Below are 13,895 nucleotides of genomic sequence, written 5' to 3' on the forward strand. Positions count from 1 at the left end.
TCAGACTGCTCGGCCACTAAGGAAGCTGTACCTCCGGATCACACTCACACGGAGTACAGTGACAACTTGCTGGAGGGATGCGGGAGAACAATTGCCTTGACCAGAGATACAGAAACAGGGGAGGCAAATGAAGTGGTGATTCCAAGGATAATATTAGCATAAACTTTAATAAAATCTGTGCACCCACAATCTCATCCCTCCAAAGTAATGTGACCAACTCATTACCCTAGTAAGTGCACATTATGTTTTCTCTATCTCACTGCTACACTAAGGGTCTTTTACTACCCTCAAACAAAGCATGTATGTACTAACATCTATAATATATTTAACTTCTTTGTCATTTTGCATCGTTATAATTTGGGGTCACTATCAACAACTATCTATTTTTCGCCTGTGCACAAAGAGCTTGTTGTCCTGTTAGTTCTTTTAATCATCGATGGTACAAATACTACAATGCAGCATTCAACCAAAACATTCAGGCCTTAAGCTCAATCCAGACCTCACTTTGCTGTCTGGTGAAACACTGGTGTCCTATGCATGCTTTCCGGTTACCAATGAAATCACTTACTGCCCTGATTCTTAAATATGGCCACTGTTTTGCTGAAACTGAATTCTCTCAGTCAGGTCATGCTCTCAACTGTACTGATCCCAGGACTGCAGCTATTTTGGGATGTGCTGTGTACACTTAGCCAAAAGCAAAGTAACTATCAACCTGTATACATAACCTGTATGGTGCCCTCCTAGCTTGCTAAAAAAGCACTATAGCAAAAAAAGAAGCGTCAGGAAACACGCTTGTTAAAATCTACCTCTAAGAACATGTGTTCTTTAAATTCATTCAAGCTGCTACCCAAAGGCTGCTACAATAAAAGTTCAAAAGCAAGTGCAATAATGTTGGGAAATGTATCACAGCCAAGGGGTTAAACCTTGGATCACAGGAAATAGCAATTTCCTGATGGAACACTACTGGTGGATACTGATGTCAGGACAAGAAATACTTAAACGGGGTCAGACCTTCAGTCTACAGTAAGTAGCACTGAAAGGCCCTCGTTAAAATGATATCTGTACATAACACCCTCTACTATAATACAACCAAGTCCGATATAAAGAAATTTCATATAATGAATAAAACACACCTATGGAAAGAAAAGGACATGGTGGCAATATATTCTCTTGGCACCTGGCACATACAGCGGGAGAGAGGGAGAGAGCAGAGAACATAAATAAAAAGCACTACTACTCACTTGGGCTTTTTTCTTCCGCAAGGTCACAGGCGCAGAGGAGTTCAGAATCGATCGAAATGGGTTTCTGCTTAATCCAAAACTTAGTGCTGGCCTTCTGATTAGTAACAGGGTCTATCTCTACCTTGTCTCCAGAGATACCTGAGAATCAGAGGGAATAAAAAACCACAACAGTGGACTGTGTAAGTGATTTCATATCAACCATTTGACACACTTTATAAATCGTACGTAGGATCAAAGTATATTGTCCTTTTGGGCTTTTCGAAAGAGCAGGAGTGTTTGAAGCCAAAAGCAAGGTAATTATCAACCTGTATACATAACCTGTATGGTGCCCTCCTAGCTTGCTAAAAAAGCACTATAGCAAAAAAAAGAAGCGTCAGGAAACACATTTCACAAACATGTAAGCACAGCTGTTCTGAGAGCAGCTGCTAAATGGATTATAAGGTTTATAGAAAGACGCATCTCCTGTGTTGCTTTTTTTAATCACCACTATTATATATATTTACTATCTCAAAAGACAACAGCCATTGGTAGTATGTGTTTGCTATCTGAACAGATTCTTCCAAAGGAGGATGTCCAGTCCTGGAGATTGTGTGCATTTTTACACTTCTAGCAATTTAGAGCCAACCCTAATTAGGCATCTTTGAAAGCAAGTAATGGGCTCCGTCGCTCCTGGCACAGAATTTGCCTGTTTATGGGCATGGGCTTCCCCAGATGGCTGCATACTACACTACTGTGTGTCTAGGTGAACCGGATACACACACAGTGCATTAACACTTCAGGGGAAGAACATGGAACAGAGAATCCTATAACAGACAAATCCTGAGAGTGACTGTAGAAAATGTTAACTATATCATCACTTCAAATTTTATTTCTGAACTTGTGAAAGAAGGAGCAAGGAGAGTTAACACTGTGCTGGAATCTACCCTGCAATACACACTGTAATTTATGGCAGTCTATCACAGTATTACAAAGTAACAGCCTTGCTGTGCTGCACTGAAGAGTACAGGAGCTCATTGTTTAGTTTACAATTACAAGACTCTGTTGACATGACTGAAACAAGCCTCTCAGTATCCCTTTCATAGGGAGACCTGTGTGGAGCCTTAAAAGTAATTACATTTTTAGGTCATGAGTTATAGGTCAAGGTCACAATGAAATAGGGAAAATGGAGCAAGCGAATAAAAAGTATTTAAAATAATAACATGTTGCTGCTGCTTCTCTGGGAAACTACAGAGATAAATGTTTCCCTTCTAAGGCCTTTGGTTCAGATACTTTGGAAAATGCTATGCCAGGTTTGGCTGGAGTGTAAGGAAAACTTATTTAAACAGGAGATAATAAAAGAAAAATATGATGGTAGGTTAAATCTATCTATCTAAAATCTCTACCTCTCCCCTCTCAAAAATGAAACCCCATTTGATACCTAAAAATCCGTTTCATTTGTACTTTATTCAATTATAAAACCAAAATGCACAGACAGCAAAAGGCAGATGCACAGAGCATACATGTTGCTACGGTCCTTTGCACAAAATGTAAAGTAACCTTTGTTTTAACCCTGGTCATTACAATATGGTTTACAGAATGCCACAAACAATTCTTACTTTTTGATTTAGCAAATGCATCAACTTGTCCTTAAACATCCCTCACATCAGAGATACCATATTTCAATTAGGCAGAGTGTCAAGAATTTAATTGATGCTAGAAGTGTTAGATCTAGATAATTTGAGCAGACTGAAGCTATATCAGGAGATCCACTTTATTAGAAGATTTCACTCCAGAAAAATTTTATAACCAGTTTTATTTTTTATTTCAGTGTTATCAATAATTGGCCAAAATCTAGACATTTTCTGCCTCTCAAAGAAAATTATATTTGAAGTTGTTGATGAGAGTTTTTATTTTTATGCTTGAAAAAGTCAAGACAAGTTCTACAAAATAAATGTACAAATCCTTTTCTTCCTCCCTGCCTAAAGCAAACAAAATATCATCGCTACTGGAAACAGCTTTTAAAAATTCATTCTATGGTCCTGCAACTCCAGAATTCACAGAGTCAATATTGTTAATGTACCTTGTTAATTTGATAGGATTTGTCAGGTAACTCCACTGGAAAATTATATAAAACTGTTCCAGATGAACAGATGATAGTGACATGAATTAAAGTGATAGAACAATAGTGGAATATAAACCAGAAATGACACCCAAAGTGGCTGTTGATTTATTGCCATACTGAGTTTGGTTCTGGGCTTCCATGTATATTAGTGCTACAAATCTGGGTCCATTTAGCAGAGAGATGCTCATACATACATCACCAGCTCCTGCTCCAAGCCAAGGTCACTCCCCATTGCATCAATCTTTTCAACAGAGGCTACTTCACAACCCATGGATTTTGTAACCATCTCAGATGTAACAGACTTTCCTCCTCTTTCATCTTTCCTTTATCATGTAAAATACACTTTAACTTCTATTATTTTTATCTGCAAATTGTTGCTGTATACTTCATCTATTATTTCTGTATCTCGGCATCATTTGCTTTAGCCTGCACACATCCACAGGAGCACATTCTTTGTCAATGCTGTCTTTTTGTGTTTTACTGTGCTCCAATATGCATGGATTTGAACCCAAAATCCGTGGACTATTAGCTAGTTCATAAAGCTTATGCAGTTTCTGCTTTACTGTCTGAATTAGTCCCATTCACAATCAAGTTAAATGTATTATTCCTTTCATGCAGCTATTTTATCAAAACAAATGGTACAGCTACAACAACCCAGCACTACCCTTGTGTTCTTGCTGTTTTCTTTGCTAGGGTCTGGAATGGGCCATTTTAATAACATACTTTGCCAGCAATAATTTTTCAAATCAATATGCCTCCTTTAGTTTTGATAACATAGTGCACGAATAAATACATCTTTTCCTTACTGCATGCTGGAAACTGAGTAGAAAAGTTGACAATACAGTACATGTGCATTATAATGTGACACAAGTTAATCATAAAACCCCAGACCCTGTGACTGCTGTGACTAAAGCTTTCAGCTCTAATAAAAGGTCAGCCACAGAGTGGTCATTTCTTCCCTCTATATTTATATAACTCCTTTTAGCATCAATAAGAATTACATGCAGGTGTATACACTCCTGGGCATTCCTCTCAGCTCTCTGGATAAAACCAGATTCTCTCACCGGTCTTACAAGGTGCAGTGTTTCTCAGAAAATCAAAGGAAAGAATACACAGATACTTACAAAACGTAGCTTATGGCAGGGGTTCTCAACCTTTTTCTTTCTGAGCGCCCCCCCCCCCCCCATGGCCCACCTGTGTCACAAGAAGTGTTTTTCTGTATGTAAAGTCAGGGCTGGCATTACGGGTAGCAAGCAGGGCAAAGGCCCGTGGCCCCAAGCCACAGGGGGCCCCCCGCAAAGCTACATTGCTCAGGCTTTGGCTTCTGCCCCGGGTGGCCGGGTTCAGGGCCCTGGGCTTCAGCCCCATGAAGGGGGGCTTTGACTTTCTGCCCTGGGCTGCTGCGAGTCTAATGCTGGCCCTGATTGGCGGCCCCCCTGAAACCTGCTCGTGGCTCCCCAGACCCTTGGTGGAGAACCACTGGCTTATAGTATCACCACTGGCCACCCTGCTTTACATAATCAAAACTGCTCCTTTAAAATGTTTATTTCCTTACTGGTGGCTTTGTACAGGCAGTTATAGTAAAAAAAATGGACTTATTGACAAGTACATTATTACAAATATAAAGCTATGCAATTTTAGACATGGGCATTACTCCATAGCCAAATTTCATAAACTTTTTCAGCAGAGCAGATACAACTTTAGATAATGTTTCTCTTAGCCAGAAGGCACTATATGCAAACACATAGAACCTATTTGTGACAGGGTGTATAGACCCCACATTGCTAAGGAAGGTGCCAGACAGGCCTTGTGTGCGTGGCTAGCCCTGCCCCTCTGACCCTGTTAACCAGGTATGGTAGGGAGGGGGCCTTTAAAAGGGAGGAAACTGCAGTCAGCTGGAGGAAGAGATCACCCTGAGCAGGAAAGTGCTCAAGTGACTCCTGAAGCCACAGGAGGGACTCCCACCCAGGATCTCTCTGCCCCACTCCTACATGGAGTGCAGCAATCCCCCAGGGTAGGCCTGACAGAGCAAACCTGATTCAACAGCCCAGCCAGAAAGACTCCTTGAAAACTGCTACACAGACAGCCCCGGAGTAAGATGGAACTGTTGGTCTTTTTCCGTTTGATATGGCTCTGGGGAAAAAAACCTATTTTTGAGTGTGCTGGGACATTTACCTTTCCTTTTGATTCCCACATCAGAAGAGACTTAAGAAAACCCCAAAGGGTGATATCCTCCTCGTAAGAAATAAGTAACTGGGGCCAGTGTCTAAATCACCCAGTGAACATAACTGGGCGAGGCCAGGGTCTCCCACCATCTGGGAGAAAAACCTACGGGGACACTTACACTATTATCTAAAACCAACCAACTAGCCAACAAAAGGGACATTCGCTATCTTTAACTAATTTAACAGAACCAATGTAAAATTGTGCTAAGATTTTTTTCCATTACTGTTGGGGCCCTGTTGCACATAAAAATATCCTTCCCCTTAGAAAGGTTCTCCCAGTTTGAGGGAGAACCTGGTGGTATCGGTACTTCTACTCAATCTTGAAGGATGTTAAGTGTGGTCACTGTACAGCCCAATGTTTCCTGGCCAGCATGTATATTCCTGCAGTACACAGAGTAATCAATGCAATCCATAAACGAAGTCATTTAATGACTTCAGGTTCTCAGTCCCCTCAGGAAACAGGTTTTTCCATGAAAACTGTCACTTAACTACTGCTAATATATAATATGACTGATAAATAAAAACACTGACCATCCACATGCTATTTGGCACTGAAAGCCCTAAAATCCATAAATACAAACTAATATATGTACTGGCTCTGACATTTCACATTCAATGGAGTCTATTCTGCCACCACACAGCAAGAGGATTAACATATTTAACTCCCATTAGTTCTAAACAGCACTGACCCTTAATGTTTACGTTTGAAAACACTGATGCATGAACAACAGAAAAGGTTCCAGTAGGAGAAATTCCACATACATATAGTTCTTATGACCTTACTTGGGAGTTTTTGATATTTTCCATTTGTTCATACCTTGAACACCTCACTGGGTTTTTGTTTTGTACATAATTAGAATATAAAAACATACTGCAATTTGTGCAGCCATCAAAAATAGACACATGCACAGGGTGCTATAGAAGGTGAGTAAGGAAAGTTTATGGTCCATACACTGGTGGATGGGGTCAGCCCCTTCACTACGAAACAACTTTGGCCATTTGTTTCCTGCAACAGCTATTCTCCCTTAACCATTTATCTTTAGTGATCTGTCATGACCTTTTCAAGCTCTCATTTCTGACAGCTTCCAGACACAGTGAGTCAAACTTCACCGAAAGCAAACTATCACACCCAGATAGTTTACTCAAGAGCAGAAAACATGCCTAACACTGTTCTACTTCAACACCAGCATATAAATCCTTCCCTAACAAGACAGTTCAAAATAAACTGAAAAAGCTTCCAATGTACATATTTGCAGGGGAATATCATTTTTTTTACACGTTCAGAATTGGAGTAATAAAGAGACTAACGGTAATAAATAATGGAGAAATTTTCAAATTTATAACTATTCTACTAAATAATACAGAAAAATATTTTGTAAGCATTTAATATTTTAATACTGAATCATTTTTAATATAAAGTATTTGTGAGTGTATTATAGTTCACTTATACATGTACCATTAAATCAAATTGCCACAATTTAAACCAGAGACTATAAAAGCCCTATTATTGTTAAAAATTAGTAAATAGCTTTTTTATTAAAATCCTGTCATCTTTTAGCCTTCAGGTTTTGCAGAACATTGAGAAAGCTAGAAAGGCTAATGTTAAACCCCGTACAGAACACTAGCTATATTTTGTTCCACTTCACCATTCCATTAACACCATTAGAATCTACTGGTTTTATAAAAAACTTCCCTAATTTAGCATGGACTGATTTTAACATTAATCTGCATGTTTAGTCAGCAAAACCCTTTGCTTTGGAAAGCACAGACAAAAGAGTAACTAAATAACGGTCTTCTTAGACAGGGAATATGTGCTAGCTGATGGAAAACACAAATACTTAAATATTGTCAACTGATGTGCTAAGAAATGAGATATAGTTCATATTTATTTTGAGAGAAGAGATGCCTTTTACTGTACTTCTCTGAAGCACAGATTGACAAGTGGGGAAGAAAGATCAAAAACCTATAATTTAATTCCATTTTACACAGTTTATGAGGGTTTTGTTATGTTAACTTGGACTTTTTGACAGTAAACAATTAGTAGCAATATTAAACACCATATTGTCCGGTCAATTAGACAATGTGGTGATTGGGCATTTCTAATGCATCTATGGGGGCAGACAACTATTTGAGGTGGCTGAAGTTTTGAACTGCTCTACTTTCCTTGGCCTTACAGTATAAATTGATTTACCTAACTGAACATCAGTTGTGAACCGAAGCCTATGGATCATGCTGACTTTGAAGGACTTGTAATGGTGGCTACTAAGCATATCTTGAACTGTAGCTATATCGATCTGAGGATCTTCCTCTGAGATCTCTTCTCCTCTTGAACCTGCCAAAAAAAATAAAAGGCTTAAAATGTGGCACATATAATTAAACTAGAATACAAATATTATTGTCTCTTTTGCAATTACAAATGTATTGTTTGGTCAGCGGTAGGCAGTCATGCCAGCTGATTTTTTTTTTTTAAAGGAAATACACATCAGTGCCCACACATCAGAGGTTAGAAGTAAATTCTTAGTGTCAGATCTAAAGCAAAATTCTTCACTCATTACAAGCTTAAGATATTAAAAAAAATCAGGGTGCCACATAAAATCTGTGGAAAATCCTGATGATGGATTCTAGTGAGATGTGGCCATATCCTAGAACAGACTTTGCTAACTCGCAGATATCCCACAGCGACTGGTTGGAGTCACTTTGTGAATGCCCTGTGTGCAGTAACTACAGAGACTCTGCCCAAGTCAGCTTTAGTTCCAAGAACAGTTTTGCCAAAAGATAGTGTCAATGATTAAGCTAGTAGGAGCTCTGCTAAATGACGATGGCTGAAGTAGCTCTTATCTAGAGGCGGGCAAGAAACTATTTTCCCATCCTATGAATACATTCAAGATTTCAGAAATGTTTTCCCCACCCTAACTGGGACAAAATGTCAACATTGCAAAATCTTTGAAAATCTTTTAAAAAAATTCAGTTTGGGTCAACTAAAATGTATTGTTTAGATAATTTCGAAACATTTTATTTTGATTTTGACCACTTAATTTCTTTCAAAAATATCAAAACGGGACATTCTGACAAGTTTAATTTTTTCCCCCCAAATTTGTGAGAGTTGAGGAATTTATCAAAACTGACCCTTTCTCCATAAGAATTTTTTATTTAAAAAAATCAGCATTTTTCAACAAAAATATGTTTCATTGAAAAATTACCAGCCAGGTCTGCCGTTATCATATTTTACCAGTGACTTATAGATACAACAAGCATTTGGATGCATCTATCAATATCTCCCTTTTACTACACCTCTACCCTTATATAATGCGACCCAATATAACATGAATTCTGATATAACGCAGTAAAGCAGCGCTCGGGGGGGGGGGGGGCTGCGTGCTCTGGCGTCTCAAAGCAAGTTCGATATAACACGGTTTCACCTACGACGTGGTAAGATTTTTCAGCTCCCCAGGACAGCGTTCTATCGGGGTAGAGGTGTATATTTTTCCCACAGTGGGATTTAACTGTAGCATTAACATCTTTATATTTTCCCCTCACCTACTAAAACTTTATTATTCTTAACATGAGTGGTATCTTGTTTCTTGTACTTAGCCCTAAGATAAAAAGCACACGTTACTGATTAGTATTCTTAGTACTACTGTAGGTACTAGCTTTAGAAAAGGTAACATCTCATTAAGCCAAAATGCCAATTACTTGAAGAAAAAAAAACCCTTAAGATTTTTACATTTTATGATGTTGGATTAATATCAATTTAAAAATTACTATAATGTGACAATTTTTTTTACAGAGTAATTTCATTTTAGCTGTAAATGATAATTCAGATGCTTTTAGATAAAGTGGTGCATAAATATGGTTGAAAATTGATTTAACTTCTTGCAGAAGATACTGAAGAATGACACATTTTGTTTAATACACCAGCTAATGTAGTCCTAAAAGCTGAAACAACTGCCAGTTCACAGTCCTACATTTGCTGTGGGAGATTAATGAAAACTTATATTTTGCTGAAATTTTAATAATGGGCAGATGAGACAATAGAATTTTAGTAGAGGTCTTAACAATATAGTATAACCAGCAAAAGGCCTGTCAGTTTCTATATATTAATATTGTACAAGACTTACGTGGTTGGATCTGGCTCAACACACTAATGCTTCCTGCATTGACCTTCTACACTCTGGTGGTGTAAATTTATATCCCATTTGGGGATTTCAACTTATAGTGAAACTGCAGAGAGTTTCCATATCTGGAGTCTGGTAACAAGTGGAGTACTTGCTTTTTAGAAAGGACAACAGCTACCAAGGAGAGGAAAACCCTGGCACTTGAGTCAAATACACACTACTGATGCAAAAGCAGGCTTCCTTTTAATGGAGATAATTTGGAGTTTCAGAACTGCATCCTATTTGTCTCAGCAGGTGCTGCTATCATAGCCATGGAGAGAAGCAGTGTAAACTTAGAGGGAAACAATAAAAACTCAACGTTCAATTTTTCCCCACTTGCAAAAAAATTTCCCCTTTCAGTTTATGAATTCTCACACAGATTTTCTTGTCGACAGTACATATGCTCACCTCTGTGTTCAGAGAACTTAAGTGCCTACAGCTAAATGCTTAAAAGTAGACAGTGGAAAAACCATGTTCCAAAGATATCAGCCTAACAACCACCTTTCCAACTATTTTCCCCACGAGAGAAAGGATTAGACTTGTGTGCGCCTCGGCAACACACAAAACAGCTACCTGGCATTACAATCTAGAGGGTTTTTTAAAATCTGCAAACTGGACCATTCCATTTGTATGTTTTTTTTAACTCCAATAAAATGGTGTATATGAGCATGTGAATTTGTGCGTACCCATCTGAACATTGTAACCACTCCACACTACAGAATGACAAGATAAATTGTAATGGCTCCTTCAGAGACATTACAATGTATTTTGTCAAAGACCCTTGTGTTAATGTCTCTATTCTATGGATTATCATAATGTATCATGTCAAACACTCATGGTGCAGTATTTCAAAGATACACTGAGATATGTCAAACTTTTGGTGCACTTAAAAGCATTTTGAAACACTGTGGCATAGAGGTGCCTGGAAGGAAAGCAAGGACTATAATGGAATGGGTTCCCTTAGGATCAAAAGAAAACTGACTAGGAATAGGAGTTAAAGGACAGAGTTCAACACATAAAATTACTGAAATGCCAATGTAGGGCTGCCATGAATTCCTTCAATTACCCAACTGTGCTTTAACACCGTGTTGTTTCAACCATCCAACTGTGTGCAGCGTTATGATACAATCCACAGAATATTGCTATAATATAGCCTGCAGACATATCACCTTGTATCAGATTTCTAGCTAAGCATGGCCTGCCTGGGTGAGTACTGGAATAAGAACTCTCCAAGGAATACTTAGAGGGCATAGGAAATTGTGCTGGTGATTCAGTACTGGCATTCTTCATTCGGAATGAATAAAGCACAGATCCTGACCACCTGTGGAAGGTGCAGAGGTGTTAACTCAGTGTCCTGGTTATATTCCATGTTAGGTCTGGACTGCACCTGGGGAGGTAACTAACATTTTGCCTACTGCAGTTTTCATACAGGTACAGCATTACCTCAAAGGGCTGAACTTAAGATGTTGGGTAATTTTACAATTCACAGTTAGCTATTTGTTATGTTCTACCCAAGAGGTGGCTGCATTCTGGTGGTGGGTGAAGACAGTCCTATGTTCCCCTGAGTTTAATACTTCAAGTAATTGGTTCACAAGGATGATGTTATACTAAAGGTGAAATGTGGGGACTAATAGCCAAACTAATCTGGTACCTAGTCAGAAATTTTGTAGTAACAAAAATAAAATACTGATCTTCTCTAGAGTCTTTAATCAAAGGTTTCTTAAAGTACTTTATAAATATTAACTAATTAAGGTTAAAAAAACCAGGCATGTTTAGACTTGAGAAAGATGACTGTGGGGGGACCTGATGATAGTCTCCAAAACATGTTAAGAGGTGTTTTAAAGTAGACTGTATCAATTGTTCTTTATGTCCACTGAAAGTAGGACAAGTAGTAATTGGCATGATCTGCAGGTTAGAAAAATCCTTGTCAGGGATGGTCTAGGAAGTAAACCTGATCAGTGCATGGGAATGGACTAGATGACCTCTCGAGGTCCTTTCCAGCCCGACATTTCTATGATTCTATAATTAAGACTCACAAAACAGCCTTGTAGAGTATTAATCTTCTGTTCCCAGTTTCAATGGGTGGCTTTCCACAAGTAACAGCCTCTCAATCTGTTTACTCATTTGTAAAATGGATATAAGTGTCTATCTCAGAGGGGTATTATGAGACTGAACTTACTCATATATCAGATTCTCAGATGAAAAGACCGTATAGAAGGGCATGTTAGTAGTGTTATTAAATCAGATTCAGGGATAACATTTTCATTAGAACTTAAAATCTGAATACTTTGACAAAGTTTAAATGATTAAACTGGGGGATTTTATATTGGAAATATTTCAGAGCCTCTGTAAAACAGAACAATCTCTCCTAATCTTGTTTTATTTGGCTATGTGAAGAGGACAGTTTAAGGTTTGTCAAATGTCTCTAGTTGCTGATCATGGGAGAGAAGCCAGGAATTCCACCATCAGAACAGATCATCTATCTAAAGATGGCAAGACATTAGGACCCCTGAGGGTGCACTGGATAATAGCAATAATATTAGTAACAGCAGAGATAAATGTCCTGCCCAGAAAAATCCTGACTACAGAACTTGGCATATTATTGGCTCCTATACCTGCAGCTTTATCAGAATGTTGAGGAGACCAAGAGAATTCAACAACAGAGGAAAGAATCATCTCTAAGCACTGACTGGAGACACCATCATAAGAGATACTTGCCACACATAAGCAGCTGAGAGTAAACCTGTCAAATATTTACAGGCCTGTCGGGTGTTTGAAATGGAGATCACAATGTAGTTTTCGAATGTAAAAGCATCTACTTGGCAAAGCAATCAGCTCAAGTGGACACTCCAGATCTAGACTAAGGGTATGTCTACACTATGGGATTATTCCGATTTTACATAAACCGGTTTTGTAAAACAGATTGTATAAAGTCGAGTGCACGCGGCCACACTAAGCACATTAATTCGGCGGTGTGCGTCCATGTACCGAGGCTACCGTCGATTTCCGGAGCGTTGCACTGTGGGTAGCTATCCCGTAGCTATCCCATAGTTCCCACAGTCTCCCCCCACCCATTGGAATTCTGGGTTGAGATCCCAATGCAAAAACAGTGTCACAGGTGATTCTGGGTAAATGTCATCACTCAATCCTTCCTCCGTGAAAGCAACGGCAGACAATCATTTCGCGCCCTTTTTCCCTGGATTGGGAGCTCAGCCAAGAATGCAAATGCTTTTTGGAGACTGCGGGGACTGTGGGATAGCTGGAGTCCTCAGTACTCCCTCCCTCCATGAGCGTCCATTTGATTCTTTGGCTTTCCGTTACGCTTGTCACACAGCACTGTTTGCAGGGCTTTTCCTGTCTATCTGGCCAGTGCATCCGAGTTCAGATTGCTTTCCAGAGCGGTCACAATGGTGCACTGTGGGATACCACCCGGAAGCCAATACCGTCGATTTGCGGCCACACTAACCCTAATCCGACATGGCAATACCGATTTCAGCGCTACTCCTCTCATTGGGGAGGAGTACAGAAATCGGTTTAAAGAGCCCTTTATATCGATATAAAGGGCCTCGTTGTGTGGACAGGTGCAGAGTTAAATCGGTTTAACGCTGCTAAATTTGGTTTAAACGTGTAGTGTAGACCAGGCCCAAGAGTCTGTTCAGTGGTTCTGAAGTCAGAGACCAAGGCTATGTCTGCACTGAGCACCTTACAGTGGCAAAGCTGTGCTGCCGTGAGGCACGCCGTATGGCCGCTCTTTGTCGGCACGAGAGAGCTCTCCTGTCAACAAAATAACATGAGGCGGGAGCTTTGATGGCAGGATCCTGCCAGTGCTTTTCGTCAGTAAAGTTTTTGTCAGTTGGGGTGTTTTTTCTTCAGAAAGTGCAGTATGGACATAGCCCAAGTGTCTCACTGGGGGAAAAGATACTATTCCAAAAAGTGGCTACTGAAGATCAAAGGTGTTAAGTTCACAACTATCTTGGCATTTTTTGCTCTTTCATTATCTATTTAAATAGAGACAAAACACCAGCATGTTGTTCTGTAAAGTTAGGTTCTTACAAATGATACAGGGATTTCCTGTGTGAAAGAGGCAGAAATCAAAAGTGAGAAAAGCTAAGACCATGTATTGCAGAAACATAACATCAAGCAAGATGAGAACTGTATGAAGTAAAACAAATAT

At 39.3% G+C, this 13,895-nt stretch overlaps 1 protein-coding gene across 6 annotated transcripts in view; it reads right to left on the minus strand.

The window, feature by feature from the left end:
* Positions 1–13,895, minus strand: part of MAPKAP1 (MAPK associated protein 1) — a 164,915-nt gene that overhangs the window by 14,768 nt on the left and 136,252 nt on the right. For 5 of the 6 annotated variants that reach the window (XM_039506739.1, XM_039506738.1, XM_039506744.1 and 2 more), the window contains 2 exons: positions 7,759–7,899; positions 1,242–1,379 (listed from right to left, as the gene is read on the minus strand). In XM_039506739.1, coding sequence (XP_039362673.1) covers positions 1,242–1,379; positions 7,759–7,899 — 279 coding nt within the window. The remainder of the gene's footprint in view (positions 1–1,241; positions 1,380–7,758; positions 7,900–13,895) is intronic. The other variant, XM_039506740.1, reaches the window with a different exon arrangement.

This window comes from Mauremys reevesii, linkage group 19 (assembly GCF_016161935.1).
Source record: "Mauremys reevesii isolate NIE-2019 linkage group 19, ASM1616193v1, whole genome shotgun sequence".
Lineage (NCBI taxonomy): Eukaryota > Metazoa > Chordata > Testudines > Geoemydidae > Mauremys > Mauremys reevesii.